At 43.8% G+C, this 15,542-nt stretch overlaps 1 protein-coding gene across 6 annotated transcripts in view; it reads left to right on the forward strand.

The window, feature by feature from the left end:
* LOC308313036 (nucleosome-remodeling factor subunit BPTF-like) overlaps positions 1–15,542 on the forward strand; it is a 54,808-nt gene that overhangs the window by 5,286 nt on the left and 33,980 nt on the right. For 4 of the 6 annotated variants that reach the window (XM_080759896.1, XM_080759898.1, XM_080759900.1 and 1 more), the window contains exons 3-14: positions 2,684–2,735; positions 2,923–3,091; positions 6,416–6,685; positions 6,967–7,197; positions 8,351–8,539; positions 8,881–9,047; positions 9,592–9,768; positions 10,712–10,893; positions 11,036–11,167; positions 12,389–12,518; positions 14,465–14,600; positions 14,975–15,349. In XM_080759896.1, coding sequence (XP_080616022.1) covers positions 2,684–2,735; positions 2,923–3,091; positions 6,416–6,685; positions 6,967–7,197; positions 8,351–8,539; positions 8,881–9,047; positions 9,592–9,768; positions 10,712–10,893; positions 11,036–11,167; positions 12,389–12,518; positions 14,465–14,600; positions 14,975–15,349 — 2,210 coding nt within the window. The remainder of the gene's footprint in view (positions 1–2,683; positions 2,736–2,922; positions 3,092–6,415; positions 6,686–6,966; positions 7,198–8,350; positions 8,540–8,880; positions 9,048–9,591; positions 9,769–10,711; positions 10,894–11,035; positions 11,168–12,388; positions 12,519–14,464; positions 14,601–14,974; positions 15,350–15,542) is intronic. The other 2 variants (XM_080759897.1, XM_080759901.1) reach the window with 2 other exon arrangements.

Consider the following 15,542-nt stretch of genomic DNA (forward strand, 5'->3'; position numbering starts at 1 on the left):
GTATTATTGGGTCCATACGTTAGCATATTATATAGCCATTGAACAGTCCCAGATGGCATGGCTGCTGGGTCAGACATAAACCATAAAAAGGACTGTGGATCACCTCTACACCACATGATTTGAACTATACTGTAATCCAGGGCTTGACGCTTAGCATTTTTCCAAGTAGCACGTGTGCGCCTAAGTTGAAAAATCTAGTAGCACACAAATTATTTTAGGAGCACGATGAAAAATGATGTATTTTTAAGGGGCGCTAGCCCCTCCTATATACAGCCTTTGTCCCCACACATCTCAAAATGAGCCATTGACGATCAACAGAGAAATTACGTCAAAATTCTGCTAAATATGATCAGCTAATCAATCACAGGCAACAGGCATTCTGATTGGCCAGTATGAGATGATATCTGATGATATATGATGACAAGAGCGCCCCTCACTTAACATGGGTGTGATTTTTCTTTAATGAAGTGATGAGGTAGGGGTGGAAATAATATGTCAAAATATTATATCACTATCTTTTCAGCAATTATCACAAAATAGTGATATTCATCATATCATTGTTATGTTTGTTTTCATATAATATATATGATCAATTTGTTTTATGCTAATACTTTGTAGATAGATCGATAGTAGCTCTGTTCCATACCTCTAATACGTGCAACACATTAGAGCTATGGACCAGAGCAGATAGATAATATGTTGCTCATGGATGGATAGACAGGCTATCCGTTTTTATCCTGCTGTTCTATCATGTTAGTGTGACATTCAGACAGTGCAGAGGCTGCTCGATGGTGAATTAGTATTGTAACATTCTCCTTGGCTTTGACTGACTGACTTATATTAATACGGTAATCCAGCCAGTTCGGTCATTCACATTATCATTTACGCTGGGCACACGCTTTTGTAAGCAAACGCTAAACAAGGGTTGTTTTTTATAAACATCAATCCGTCCACTCCATGTGTGTGCGCGCGCGTGCGTGCACGGCTGCACGCTGTTTCACCCGCGTTTGGTTAAAAGTAAGATACGTTTGAACTTTGAACATTACAAACAAACTTTGCAAATAACGTGTCGGAGTCCAAGCAATTCCTTCTGAATCTGTGCTATCATGCTAATGCTATCCCGTTGAGTTCGCTCTGACTTCTTTTCTGTCTGCCGCTGACAGGGAAGAGCACGGAGCAGCAACACAGGGAGGGGAGGGGCGGTGGGAGCAAAGGGGACAGATCTTCAAATGAACGTTGTTAGCTTGTAGCTCTTCTCTTTTTGGCGAACGACACCGCCGTTCAGAAATATAAATTTAGGTATAGAACCACGACTATAGAATGTACACTTGCTGTAGACAGAGACTTGTCTTTATCACGATTGAATGGTCAAATCCTGTAGTCGCACCTGTGCTACAAATTGAATTTTACAACTCGCACAGTGATATTTTTAGTCGCAAATGCGAGTACCTAGTCGCACTGTCGAGCCCTGCTGTAATCTATCATCTATCATTGGCTCTCTCCCCTGGCTCCCACTCGTCACCAAATCTCAGCAGGTGCTATCATGTAATAGATCCATTCCTCACTCATTGTCCCGTGGAGAATTTGTGTGTGCGTGGTACTGTGGCTCTGTTTGCATAAGCACATGGCCTTTTTGTGAGCGCACAGCACGCAAATGCAATCTCAGATGTGGCCTGTGTAGGCCTATGTTTTATGTATGCATGTGTGTTTCTGTTTGTCACTCCAAGCAATGTGCATTGTGCACAGTGGCAGGTTTGTGTGAGTGGGTGACTGAGCGTGCAATAAATGTGCATGCATGGGTGTGGGATACATGTGTGCCCATGTGTGTCAAGTGAATTCCTGGGAGGATGCTGAATAGACAGGATTGTGACTTTGTGAGAAGATGTCCCTGGCAAGGACTGCACTGTGCAAAAAGCTGTCAACCTTCCAGTCTTGGGAATATCTGTCATTGCACTGGACACACGTATCTTTAGGCCATATTCTAAATGAATAAGCAGGGATTTTACCCCTGTGCCTGGTACTACAGCATGCCCTGGTATATTTTCACGTGAAAGTGAATGGGCCATTTTCTTTATTTGTGACTTGTCATTTGCATGCATTATGATAACTGCAACCCAAAGAGTCAGATAATTAACAGCTGAGCATTCAGCACATGCATGTGCAGTTGTGTGCTTAGTGTTAGCAGAGACACGGCAGAGCTAGGCTACAGGAACTGATCAGCACTGTAGATAAAACAGTTTACCTGTAGGAATGTTCTATGGGTAAACTCCACTCTCTTGATTTTGTTTCTCAAAGTGGGTGCTGTGACGAAAGTCCAGGGGTGCCGCAGAATACATTGATAATATTATTTGGAATTTAATATAATTCCACTTCAGTTTAACGGTAACCACTTAAACCCTCTTTGCATTGTGAGCTTGTAGATTGCTTTTTTTTGCAAGCATTCGTTTTGCACGAAAACAAACTCCTTGGGCTAAAATCGTCCATAGCCACCTTTCCAAATGTGATGAGGTCATCACATTTGTGATGATTGCTATGGCCGTTTTTATTATTTACCGAGGTGACCTGAGACAAAAAACTTTGAGAACTACTGATCTAAGTGCATAATTTCTCTCCCTCCATCTTGTCCTCAAACGCCTCTCCTATTTTTCCCCCACCTGCCCCTTCAATCCTGTCTCGGCTACAGCGAAGAGGAAGGTGAGCAGGAGGATAAAGCCATCTGGTACTACAGCACTAAGGTAAAGGGTTATTTATTTTTTTAACAACCATTTTCAGACCAATGGCATTGCTGCGCTGTTAAAAAAAAACAACCAACACATCACTTGTGCATTCCTTTGATAATATCCCCTCCTCCTCTTCCTCTTGCTCCTCCTCTACTCCTCTCCCCTTTCTCCACCACCTCCTCCGATGTCTCCTGCTTTGCAGGTCCAGCTGGCAGAGCTTATCGACTGTCTGGACAAGCAGTACTGGGAGGCGGACCTGAACGCTGCGCTGGAGGAGATGAGAGAGGAGGTCCATGTCCACATGGACATCACAGAGGACCTGACCAACAAGGCCCGTGGCAACAACAAGTGTTTCCTCACCGCAGCCAACGGTATGTTTGTCTGTAATGGAGGGTGTTGTTGATAATGATGGAGGGAGGGAACTTAGGGAAGCAATGGCAGGATTCAAACCCAGGCCATGGCACGCAGTTGTGGGTACACAGTACTACAAAGCAAACTCTTGAGTTAATTAACACTTTTTCCACTGCGTACATCTGACTCTGGAGACAAAAATCTCCTCAGCCCCTTTTCCTCACAATAGATCATTGTTGATGTAACGGCAAGAGCGTCTCTGTGCTCAACAACAAGATTCCGGGTGCTGCTTTCTCTCTCAGTACGTCTGAGAAGTCGAGGAGGGTCGATTTTGTTATCTCAACAAAACAAAAAAATCTGTCGCTATATATGTTACCATCTCTCTTTATTTATTTCTCTCTGTTGCCGTCTATTTTTCTTTCCATCTTTCCGTGACTCACAAACTTCACAGACACACTTCTCACTCACTGTGTCTTCTCTCAAGTGCCAATGAATGCCACCCAGTCATACATACGTAACTGAGCCATAGGAACCAGAACTGCCATTATGTAACCTAAACCCTGTTCCCGGCCTGGCCGCCCTCCAATTTCCCCACAGCCCCTGCTCCTTCCACTCTGCCAGTATCCAGAGCTAGTGAGAAGCATTTCTTTGTGTGATTGTCATTTTTTAATTATTGTTAATAAAGCAGAAACATATTTAAAATAACATTACATTGGAAATAGGGTGGTATAACAGGGACATTGCAATGTGATTCTGCGGTACGCACACACAGAGTTTAATTTCTCCCTGAACACAATGAATGAAAATGATTATTTTTCGACGTCAATGGTGCATCAAAGCCGAGATTGTGTATGGAACCAGACTTCAACTTCAGCCAAAAAAACCCTTGAAACACCCTTGAAAAAGCTTTCATTCATCTGGAAGAGAAATCTCCTAAGCACCTGCTATGCAATGGAAAAAAATATGATAGATATTTCCTACCTTCCCCTTTTGAAAGAATCAACTAGAGAAGTGTATCTATTTAAACACTGCATGTTATATCCAAGGTTTGTGTTTTTTGGGACTGCGTGCAGCGGCTGCAGCCGTACATGCTAATACTTTAGCGCTGCATGTTCACATTGACACTCCGTTGTCATGTAGTGTTGTAGCTGTCAAGTAGCCATCAGTCAAAATGGAATTTAGCCCGTTTCCCCAAACTGTATTGTTGGCAGCTCAGCCATGAGGGTAGATGTCACAAAACACTTGGCTTTGCCAGTCTGGTTACACTCAATTGACGAATGACACACAATGCACTATCAAGGCTTACACACACACACATACACACGCACAACACACACACACACACACACACACACACACACAGCGTTTTGTTTTGGGCAGCAGTCGGCACACACAGAAGTCAAGGCAGACGGCTGTTTGGAATGTGAAGCACAACGGAGCTGCACAACACAAATAAAAACAGAAGCCCAACACGAGGATAAAGGAAACATTCAGTCCAAATGTCCAGTTTGCTAATTCACAACTACTACTACTTTGCTGTTGAAACTTTGAATTTCTCGTAAGTTTACGCTATGTGGGCATTATCTGACAAGGTTAAACCTTACATAGGCTATACTAAATTATAGCCTACTAAATTGGTCAATATAAGTAAAAAAATATAGTCTTTCCATAGGAGTATCCTTTTATATTTTTCCAAGAAGAATACAGCCAGTAGCATATTCACCTTCACAATCACTTCTACGTAATTCAACTCCATTCAAACTTACTTTATTTTCGCATATACTGGTAATTCTTTACAAATTACTGATCTTAATTGAACCTGGCTGACACAGGCTCTTACTGTTCATAAACTTTCAATAGATTTTAGCTGTGAAAAGGGCTTTCCCCTGACTCCGCTCTCAAAGGGCACCTACAGACGGCTGCAATTCGAAACTGGCCCCTCACCCTTTTCCCCCTCACTGTATATGTTTCTTTTCCCTTTTTACCTCCTTTATGATGAATTCCTGTTCTGTTCTTTGGCTATAGTGTGTAAAAACGTGTAGTACGTCCCCAAGAGGGGGGCGGTGTCTGAAAAGCTAGGGACGGCCCTCTTGTGGGCTTTAAATTATAGCCCACATCACTCAGAATAGAGTGACGGTGGTATGTTTTTGTAAATATTGAGCTCGTTCTTGTCGACAACATAGTGAACCAACACCAGTATGGATAGAAAGAACGTCGGGCCCAAATACCTTACAAGGACAAGGAAAATGTCGTGAACAAACACGGCTGTGCTTAGACAATTTGTTGAACGTTATGTCTCTGCGCCCGTGTGCCATACAGCCAAGATCCAAGCCATTCTACGTCTTTTTGTAAACTCGTCAATCTGGGTTCTGTCTCCATGCTGGAAATCTAATTCCGTTTTCTGGCTCATTCCCGCACCGTGACCTGCTGTGGCACTTATTTACTGAGCAAGTCTGCACCATTGTGAGGTCAGTTAAAAAAAAGAACGTATACAAGCACACCGGATAGTCGCTCAATGTAAACAAACCAGACAAGCCAACAAGGTTGGCGGCCGCTACCACGTGACACATATGTTGACGCCCCCTCAAGGAGATTTTGGTAGGCCCTATATAGAAGTGTCTATTTGTACGTCTCTAATTGTGCTAAATGAATTGAATACCTTTATTCATCCTGTGGGGGAATTTCAGTCACACAGCCCTTAGAGTTACAGATCCAGAGTAAGGAAAGTACTGTCGGATATAGCCAGTGGTGTAATGGTGATTTATTTTCCTGGTACCACGTCATTTTAATGACGTGCACACACATGCACACTAGGGCATTCACTTCTAGTAATTTTTACTAGTTGACTAGTTTACTAGTCGACTAGTTGTTTAATTAATTATGTAAAAAAAACGTTATTAAAGACCACTGCAGGGTACTTCTTGGAAAGTCTAGTGACCTGAGGTTAGGTGCGTCTTCTCTTGAATCTAGGCCTAGGGGGACGTGTTCTAGTGTGCACGCACGTGCACCGTTCCGTACCGGCACGTGCATTTTTTTTTTTATCACGCCGTGGTACTGCGTTCTACGAGCATGACACCACTGGATATAGTAATACAAAGGTAAGAAGGAACAATAAGAAGCACCATAAAGAACAACAGTATATAAAAGTATACAACTATCCTGCACAATGCAGAAAAACAAAACCTTTTCTTCGCACTGATTGCACTGTGTTAGGGTAACTGTAAAATTGTGAGGTCCTATGTGAAAACTATATGAGTTCAGAGATTTCAATACATCAGGGTGGTGACACGTACTCATGCTCAGCCCTGTTAACGACATCGTCCATTACTCCTCTCTCTGTCCAGACGAGATCATGGACCGGATGCGGGCCAGACAGGACGAAGAGCTGGAGGTGGTGAAGAGGCGTGCCGCAGAGGAGTCCCTAAAGGCACGCCTGGAGAGGGAGAAAGAGGAGGTGGACGTGGAAAAACAGCAGGTGGAGGATGAGGAGGCCAAGCTAAAAGAAGAGGGACCACAGGAAGCGACCACGGTCAAGGAGGAGGTGAAGGAGGAGGACAAGGATGGAGACAAAGCTGCCTCCCAAGAGGAGATGAAGGAGGCCCTCAAGACGACAGGTAATATGAGGACTGCATGACGGTGGTTTTATATAGACTACTCCTAGTGTCTCGCCGTAATGATATCCACAGGAGGAAATGTGTGGTTTTACCTGTTTGTTTGAAAATTGTTCAACAATGGCATCTAAGGATACCTGCACACCATTGTATTGTAGTGACATGAGTCGTCATGATATGATGGGCATGTTTACTGTCTCTATTGTTCCCAAAAGTTGCCCATGTGCATTTATTATCACCCTCAAGACTGCCAAATTTATAACATTGCTGCCATTGATCTGTAGTCGGAGAGGCTCCACCTACTACTCCACTACTACCATCTACTGGTCAGGAGGACAATTGCAGCCATAGTTTGTCAGAGGGATCTAAACCTTCAGCAGCTGCAGTTCCAGCTCCAACCCTCCCCACCAGCGAGAGCCCTAGCCTGGCCATGGAGGCTCCACCCCACCCTGCCTCAACCGCAGAGGCTTTGGGAGAGCAGCTTGCTACTGCAAAAGGCACTGAAGAGAGCCAAGGTATACAGGACACTCCAGGATCTGTTGCTTTAGTGGTGAAAAGTTGACACCAGATCTGCAACTCCATGCAGGATTGTATAAACAAGATGCACGCTAGTTATTGCCACGTGGTCCTCTGGCCTTGCTTGTTCCTTCACGTGCTTGGTCGTTCTTTAAAACCAGTGCCTATCTCCTCCGCAGTTTGACCCTAAAGACCCTTCATTCCACTTGGCAGAAGTAGTAGACGTTCCTTTAATTTTTTCCTCCTTGAACTTTAGCTGAAACGATTTTGTGCACCTTTTGTAACTCTGCTTTCTTGGGTGCTTGCAACTTTGGCTTTTGCTAAAACCAGACGAAAAGCAAAATGCATGAAATGTCACTGTCAGCGGTGAATGGCGCTGAGTTTCAACAGTTACCAGGTGTAATTGTTCCTTTCACACTGCCCAAGGCATTCTTGGTTGGATTGCTTTCATTTTACACAGTAGCCTCATTGGACATCAGGAGCCTTGCTGACTCACATCTGCTTTGTTTTCATACCTAGAAGCTCATCTTCCATCATTATACAGTATAACATTTTGAGTTAACAGTCTCTGGATTTTATGGTGTAGTCGGTCAGTAATGGCATGCTCTGTGTACAAGCTGCACATGGTGGTGCTTGATGCTTCCAGCCTGCTTGGCTTTTTATTTTTATATCTTTTTTTATTAGGTCAGTCTCTGCCTGCTACAGTAGCCCATTGCTTATCTGACTTGTATTTCCTGTTTGAGTTACTGGGTATGTGCACTTCTTTCTGCTTATCACTAGGGGGAGCCCCAACCTTGCCATTTACTTCTTGAGGCTGTCTCTCTAACTAAGAAGGGAACCTCTTCTTATGCTTGACCTGCAGTTGAGAGGTCATGTTTGGCAGCTAACCTTGTCTGGGTCTCATTCACCGTAGTGCTTCGTCAGTGAGAGGTCATGTTTGGCAGCTAACCTTGTCTGGGTCTCATTCACCGTAGTGCTTCGTCAGTGAGAGGTCATGTTTGGCAGCTAACCTTGTCTGGGTCTCATTCACCGTAGTGCTTCGTCAGTGCCTGCCGGGGGAAATATTAAATATTGTGTCATTTGCATGACAAATGACAACTGGTAAAATGCAAGCCAAACTTATTCTGTGTTCCATCTATGTATGCTTTTCAGCAGAGAAACCAGTGTCAGATTTGGTCCCACTCAGCGGCGAGGGGGTCCCCAGCCTGAGCCAGCCGTCCCAGCCCAGCGAGGAGAACAGTAACAGCAGCACGGCGATGGGGGTGCACCCCAGGGGCCCTGAGCCCCCTGACCTGGCTGATAAGTCTTCCCAGTCATCCCTGGCCAGCCTCGATGACACAGGTCTGACTCGTCAGCAGCAACGCCCTTCTGTTTGCCATAAACAAAGTCTGACAAAATGTCAAGGTTTAGATTTGATGAAAGACTAAATTCCAAAACGGTAGTTAGCAATTAGCATTGCTTTTAGGAGTGATGTAGTACAATTTACAGCATTTTTACACTCTGTACATAGATAGATGTATATACCGGAAATGGGAGAGAGATGGGGGGGATGACATGCAGTAAAGGCCGTGTCGGGCTCGGGAGTCGAACCCGCGGCACACTGCGACTGGATCACCAGTCGGGTGCCCAGATGGTTACGCCACCGCCTGGGCCGACCTGTAAATCCTAACGTGTGTTTCCAGGTGATGGTAAAGACGGAGAGGCCCTGGGGCCTGGTGGTAAGAAGTCCGCGTCCACGCGAATGGTGACACGGCTCAGGAACCCTGAAAGTAAACTGAGCCAACTCAAGAGTCAGCAGGTGGCCGCCGCTGTTCATGAAGCCAACAAGGGCTTCAAGGAGGGCAAGGAGGTGAGAACCCTAAAACCTGGACCTGCAGTGTCAAATCATGTATTGCTGTTAGAGATGCACCATATTGAAATTTTGGCCGATATCGATACCTGCGATAATATGCAGGGTCAATTTGTCCAATACCGATATATTACATTATTATTGTGATTGTAGGTCGCAGTTTACCATGTGCATCCACACTCAAAATTCGCACCTGCCCGTTTGGGCAACCCGGTAGCAACCTTCACCTGCCCGACCATTATTTTTACCTGCCCCATGCAGTTGGGCAAGCGTTAGTGTCAACCCCTGCTAATGGATGTTAAAGTAAACGTCCTAAATTGGGAGTGTATACGGTTATTACAGTATAACAAGCATCTGTCCTTTATGTTACATCACACTGTTTGGCAGGGTGGCCCAATGGACTAGCCAATTGCAGAGCAGTTGTCCTCTCTCTATCTTCGGTTGTCTTAACAATTAATGTTAGCTAGCCAATTGCAGTCTTTCCAGGCTTTGAGATGTTAAGTTGACTTTACAACTGACATTAACGGATTAATTCATCCCTCAGGTGCTCGTGGTGAACGCGCAAGGTGACGTCACACGAGTCAGTACGCGCGCCAAAGAGGTTGTGATGAAGGGAACCATTAGCAACTACTTCAAGTTGGGCCAGGAGGGCAAGTACCGCGTCTACCACAACCAGTACAGCACCAACGCCCTGGCTCTCAACAAACACCAGCACAGAGAGGCAAGCAGGCTGGCTCTCCTACATTATTGGCTTAAAGGCATAGTTCAGGTTTCTTGTGAAAATCCTGGCTAGTCAGTCAGTAGGTACTGACTGACGGGATGTGCAATATCTGACCCAAATGTAAAAAACCTGAACTATCTTCGATGTTATGTTTGTTCCTTCTCTTTCCCTCTGCTTCACTCCTCACCAAATTACTTTTGTGTGTTCTTGTTCTGTTGGCTTTAAAGGGTAAGACCACTTTTTTTGAGGTTTGGGTTGTGTAGTTACTTTGCCATGATGCAACTCCAAATGTGGACAAGAAATAAAAAATACTGCTCCAGTGATTAGAAATTGATAATTCAAAATATGCTCCTCATTGACTTACATTGTAGCTAAAACAGCTCTCAAAGTCACTCTTTTAGTACGTAAACAAACACAAACAAAGTTGATTCAGACAATATAGAGCATCACCAAAACTCATGTGGTTTTATTTTTTCATAAAAATGTTAGATTCCTGTTGATTTTACTATTTGAAGATCTGGATCCGGATCCACGGATCCAGTCCGGGTTTTCTTCCCAATAGAATGGACAAATCAACAGGAAGATAACATTTTTATGAAAAAATAAAACCACATGAGTTTTGGTGATGCTCTATATTGTCTGAATCAACATTGTTTGTGTTTGTTTACGTACTAAAAGAGTGACTTTGAGAGCTGTTTTAGCTACAATGTAAGTCAATGAGGAGCATATTTTGAATTATCAATTTCTAATCACTGGAGAAGTTATTTTTTATTTCTTGTCCACAATTGGAGTTTCATCATGGCAAAGTAACTACACAACCCAAACCTCAAAAAAGTGGTCTTACCCTTTAAAATTCAACAACTAAAATAAAGGAAGGCAATTTTCCCAGATCTCTATGCAGACCCGACTGACTAAAACCCAACGTATAATTCTTTCCAACCAGGACCATGACAAGAGGCGGCATCTCTCCCACAAGTTCTGCATGACACCAGCAGGGGACTTCAAATGGAATGGTTCCATCCATGGCTCCAAGGTCCTGACCATCTCCACCCTGAGACTGACCATCATCCAGCTGGAGAACAACGTCCCTGCACCGTTCATGCATCCCAACTGGGCGTCGCACCGGTAGGGACGTTTAGCGTGCATTTAGCTATTTGTACCATTTACAATTGACTGACCTGTATCTCCTATTTTAACAATTAAACATGTTTGAGGAATAATAAAAGCAAAGCTAAGTTGTTGTTTTCGTTTATTTTTCTTTGGACAGGACCAACTGGATCAAGGCAGTTCAGATGTGCAGTAAGGCCAGGGAGTTTGCCCTGGCTATGGCCATCCTAGAATGTGCCATTAAACCTGTTGCTATGCTGCCTGTCTGGAAGGATGCACTGGGCCACACCAGGTACACACACACACACACACACACACACAACCAAGATTGACATCTTCTCTATCTCATTAACCTAGGACCCTTTTTCTTTTTTTATGAGACATTTAATTTATAAGCAAAAACATTTGAAAGCATTTCAGAGGATGTTCTTTTTGTTTTTTTTACGTTTTGAGTGCATGGACACACACACAGGATTTGTGGCCAAGCATGGCCAGCAGTTATGCAGGCCTGATGTGATTAGTAGCAGATCACATCAAGTAGCCCACCCCCAGCGCGAAGCATAATATTTAGACTAGGACTCTGCTACCTGCACCACCTACCTCCGCCTGCGCTGCAGCCTCTGCACCACAACGCTCCTTTAAAGACCCGAGCCACACTCTACAGTCTACACAGGGTCGGGGCTACAAAGTGTTGGTGTGAGCCTTGCATCAAAGTTAATGTGGGAAGGTGTGTGTGAGTGAGTGAGCCTGGGAGTGCTGTGCATCCCAGTTATGTGTACATCGTTTGTATGTGTGTTGTGTGTGCATGTTTTATTACCAGAGTTTTGATAACCTGTTATAACTGGGTCCTTTAGATTTTAGCGTTCATTGGCTATTCAAATATTGTAGATATACAAGCTCACGTCGCGTGACTTTGTACCTTGGCCGTCTGCTATTTTTGGACATTTTTGAAAAAAGTGTGAGAACTACTTATTTAGAAGCCATATGTACTGTAGAATCGGCCTCAGTTCTTAAAGGGTTAAAAATCACTTACTCAATAAAGTGCGATTGGAATGTCTTATCAATAAAACTATTTATATTAACTAAGCTATGGCCCAGTATTTAGTACATTTTAGATTTCTGAACTTTCACATTTCAGGAAAGAACGTGTTTGCACTCACCACAGTGCTCATGTGCTGGATGAAACACATGCTGTGCTCTGTTCAGCTGTTCATTCTGTGTTTTATTCAAGGGGTGCATTTGTGCGTAATTATCTGAAAAACCATGTGAAACAGGACATTGTATCTTTGTCCAGTCAGAATGGTCATAACACCGATTCTACAAATGTCTTAAGTTCTAAATCAGTAGTTCTCACACTTTAAGATGTTTTCAATTAAAAAATACAGCACAAAGTGGTGTATCACCCAGGTGTAATCATAACCATAAATGATGCTCATTCAAAACTACTTATTGAAGGCTGTTCTGATGTTGCCCTTTAACGAACAGTTTCTCACATGGCGCCGGCATGTTGCAGGTTACACCGTATGACATCCATCGAGCGTGAGGAGAAGGAGAAGGTGAAGAAGAGGGAGCGGAAGCTGGAAGAGGAGGAGACGATGCAACAGGCCACCTGGGTCAAATACACCTTCCCCATCAAACACCAGGTAGGATAAAGGACAGGTGCTGGGTCAAATACACCTTCCCCATCAAACACCAGGTAGGATAAAGGACAGGTGCTGGGTCAAATACACCTTCCCCATCAAACACCAGGTAGGATAAAGGCCAGGTGCTGGGTCAAATACACCTTCCCCATCAAACACCAGGTAGGATAAAGGACAGGTGCTGGGTCAAATACACCTTCCCCATCAAACACCAGGTAGGATAAAGGCCAGGTGCTGGGTCAAATACACCTTCCCCATCAAACACCAGGTAGGATAAAGGACAGGTGCTGGGTCAAATACACCTTCCCCATCAAACACCAGGTAGGATAAAGGACAGGTGCTGGGTCAAATACACCTTCCCCATCAAACACCAGGTAGGATAAAGGCCAGGTGCTGGGTCAAATACACCTTCCCCATCAAACACCAGGTAGGATAAAGGACAGGTGCTGGGTCAAATACACCTTCCCCATCAAACACCAGGTAGGATAAAGGACAGGTGCTGGGTCAAATACACCTTCCCCATCAAACACCAGGTAGGATAAAGGACAGGTGCTGGGTCAAATACACCTTCCCCATCAAACACCAGGTAGGATAAAGGACAGGTGCTGGGTCAAATACACCTTCCCCATCAAACACCAGGTAGGATAAAGGACAGGTGCTGGGTCAAATACACCTTCCCCATCAAACACCAGGTAGGATAAAGGACAGGTGCTGGGTCAAATACACCTTCCCCATCAAACACCAGGTAGGATAAAGGCCAGGTGCTGGGTCAAATACACCTTCCCCATCAAACACCAGGTAGGATAAAGGCCAGGTGCTGGGTCAAATACACCTTCCCCATCAAACATCAGGTAGGATAAAGGACAGGTGCTGGGTCAAATACACCTTCCCCATCAAACACCAGGTTGGATAAAGGACAGGTGCTGGGTCAAATACACCTTCCCCATCAAACACCAGGTAGGATAAAGCAGTGGTTCCCAAACGTGACCCAAAAGTGATAGACGTTTGCCCGTGAAAATAGCAGATTTACAAGCGCACAACGTGATTCTTTGCACCACATTGTGAGCTTGTACATCGGCTATTTTCATCCCCTATTAAACATTTGCTTTATAATTTATGGAATTTCTTCGATTTTTCTTCATGAAATTACCGAAAAAAGCAAATGCATTCATTTTTAATTCAATTTTGGGGGCGAATGTTTTTGTAAAATGTTTTGAAATTATAATAATTAAAAACCAAAAATATTGAGACCCAATTTTTGTTTTTGGGAACCAGTGGGAAAAAGGACAGGCACTAGGACAAATACACCTTCCCCATGAAACAGTGGTTATGATACACACACACACACACACACACACACACCAAACATCAGATTGTCGTCAGATTTATCGTCTCCACTCGCCCTGGAAAAGGCTAACTTTGACGATCCATTACTTCAAAAGCGCTCTGTTAAAAATGTAGATGTAGGGTTATTTCAATCCAGGAGTGAGTTCAGACCTGGGAGAGACTCTCGTGGAGTGTTGAGCACACATCAAGCTGCCATGCGCTATCTTTTGACCCATATTTACATCGTACTGGAGCACTGGAGCTGCTTTCATGTCCAAGATCACAGCCTTACTAGATTTCCATCCCGCCTGAATCCATCCAACATCACAGCTAATGACCAGGATGTTGTTTAATTACCGCTTCCTGTGCCCTATGTGTGTATTTGTGTGTGTGGCCTGTGTGCATGTGTAATTGTGTATGGTCTCTTTCAAGCATGTAGACTAGAGTGAGCTGATCAAATGGCCAGTTAACCAGTGTGTGACTCACCTCTGATATTCTAATGTCTCCTTTCTCTTTGTCTGCTCTAACCTCCTTTCATGTGTCTTTGGCCTCTATATTTTCTGTTTTTCCATGCTTGCTTACTTTCGTTCTTTCTTTTCTTTGTCTTTCTCTGCTGTGTGCAGGTTTGGAAGCAGAAAGGAGAGGAGTATCGTGTCACAGGCTATGGGGGCTGGAGTTGGGTCAGTAAGACCCATGTACATCGGTTTGTCACCAAACTGCCTGGCAACACCAACCCCAACTACCGCAAAGAACTGGAAGGTCCGTCTCTGCACAACATGTGGTTTACTATCATTTGAAATGTCTCCTTCAGTCTCTCAGTTCTATGTTGAAATTTATCCAGATGTTTTTCTTTAATTTCTGAATTTGAGTCAAGGATCTAGTGGAATATCTAGATTCCACTAGAATAACATATATAATATCATATATGTTCTATCATATATAGAACATATGATATATATATGTTATATGTCATATGTCATATATATTTGTCATATATATATATGTTCTATCATATATAGAACATATATAATATCATTATATATGTATTGCACCTATGAGTATAATAATTGTTTTAGAATGAACGTGATATAGACTGATTAAAATAAACAATTCTCCTTTAACGTCTTCTATAGATGCCAAACTGGGCAAAAAGTGTACTCTTCTGGACTTGAGTCGACGGCAAAGTGTGGTGACAGCAGAGCCTCAGGGAGCAGTGGCCAGCAGTGGAGAGGAGAAACATGGAAAATCATTATGCACTTCCAAGGCCTCAACGGATGGCCCGTCTGAGGAGAAGATGGAGGATGGAAAGACGGAGCAGTCGGGACAGGAAGAGAAGATAGAGGATGGAAAGAAGGAGGAGGCGGAACGGGAAGAGAAGGTGGAGGATGGCAAGAAGGCAGAGGTGGGACAGGAGGAGAAGATGGAGGCCCCATCAGTGGAAGAGGCAGCTGAGAAGATGGATGTGGACCCCGAAGACTCAGGACCAGATGAAGGAAAAGGTTTGATAGGTTTGGATTCTGCTCATCGCATCTCTTATAGTGTTTATTGAAATTCAGATGTTTAAATGTCTAATATCAGTCCTACTATGTCATTATGAAACTCCCTCATCTTATCAACCTGGTGTATTTACCACACGCAAGCTTGTCAACTGCATGGTTTTCCCTGAACATAACAAGTTGTGTGGCTATTGAAATATGTTGC

The sequence above is a fragment of the Protomyctophum bolini genome (assembly GCF_963924005.1).
Source record: "Protomyctophum bolini genome assembly, chromosome: 3".
Taxonomy (NCBI): Eukaryota; Metazoa; Chordata; class Actinopteri; order Myctophiformes; family Myctophidae; genus Protomyctophum; species Protomyctophum bolini.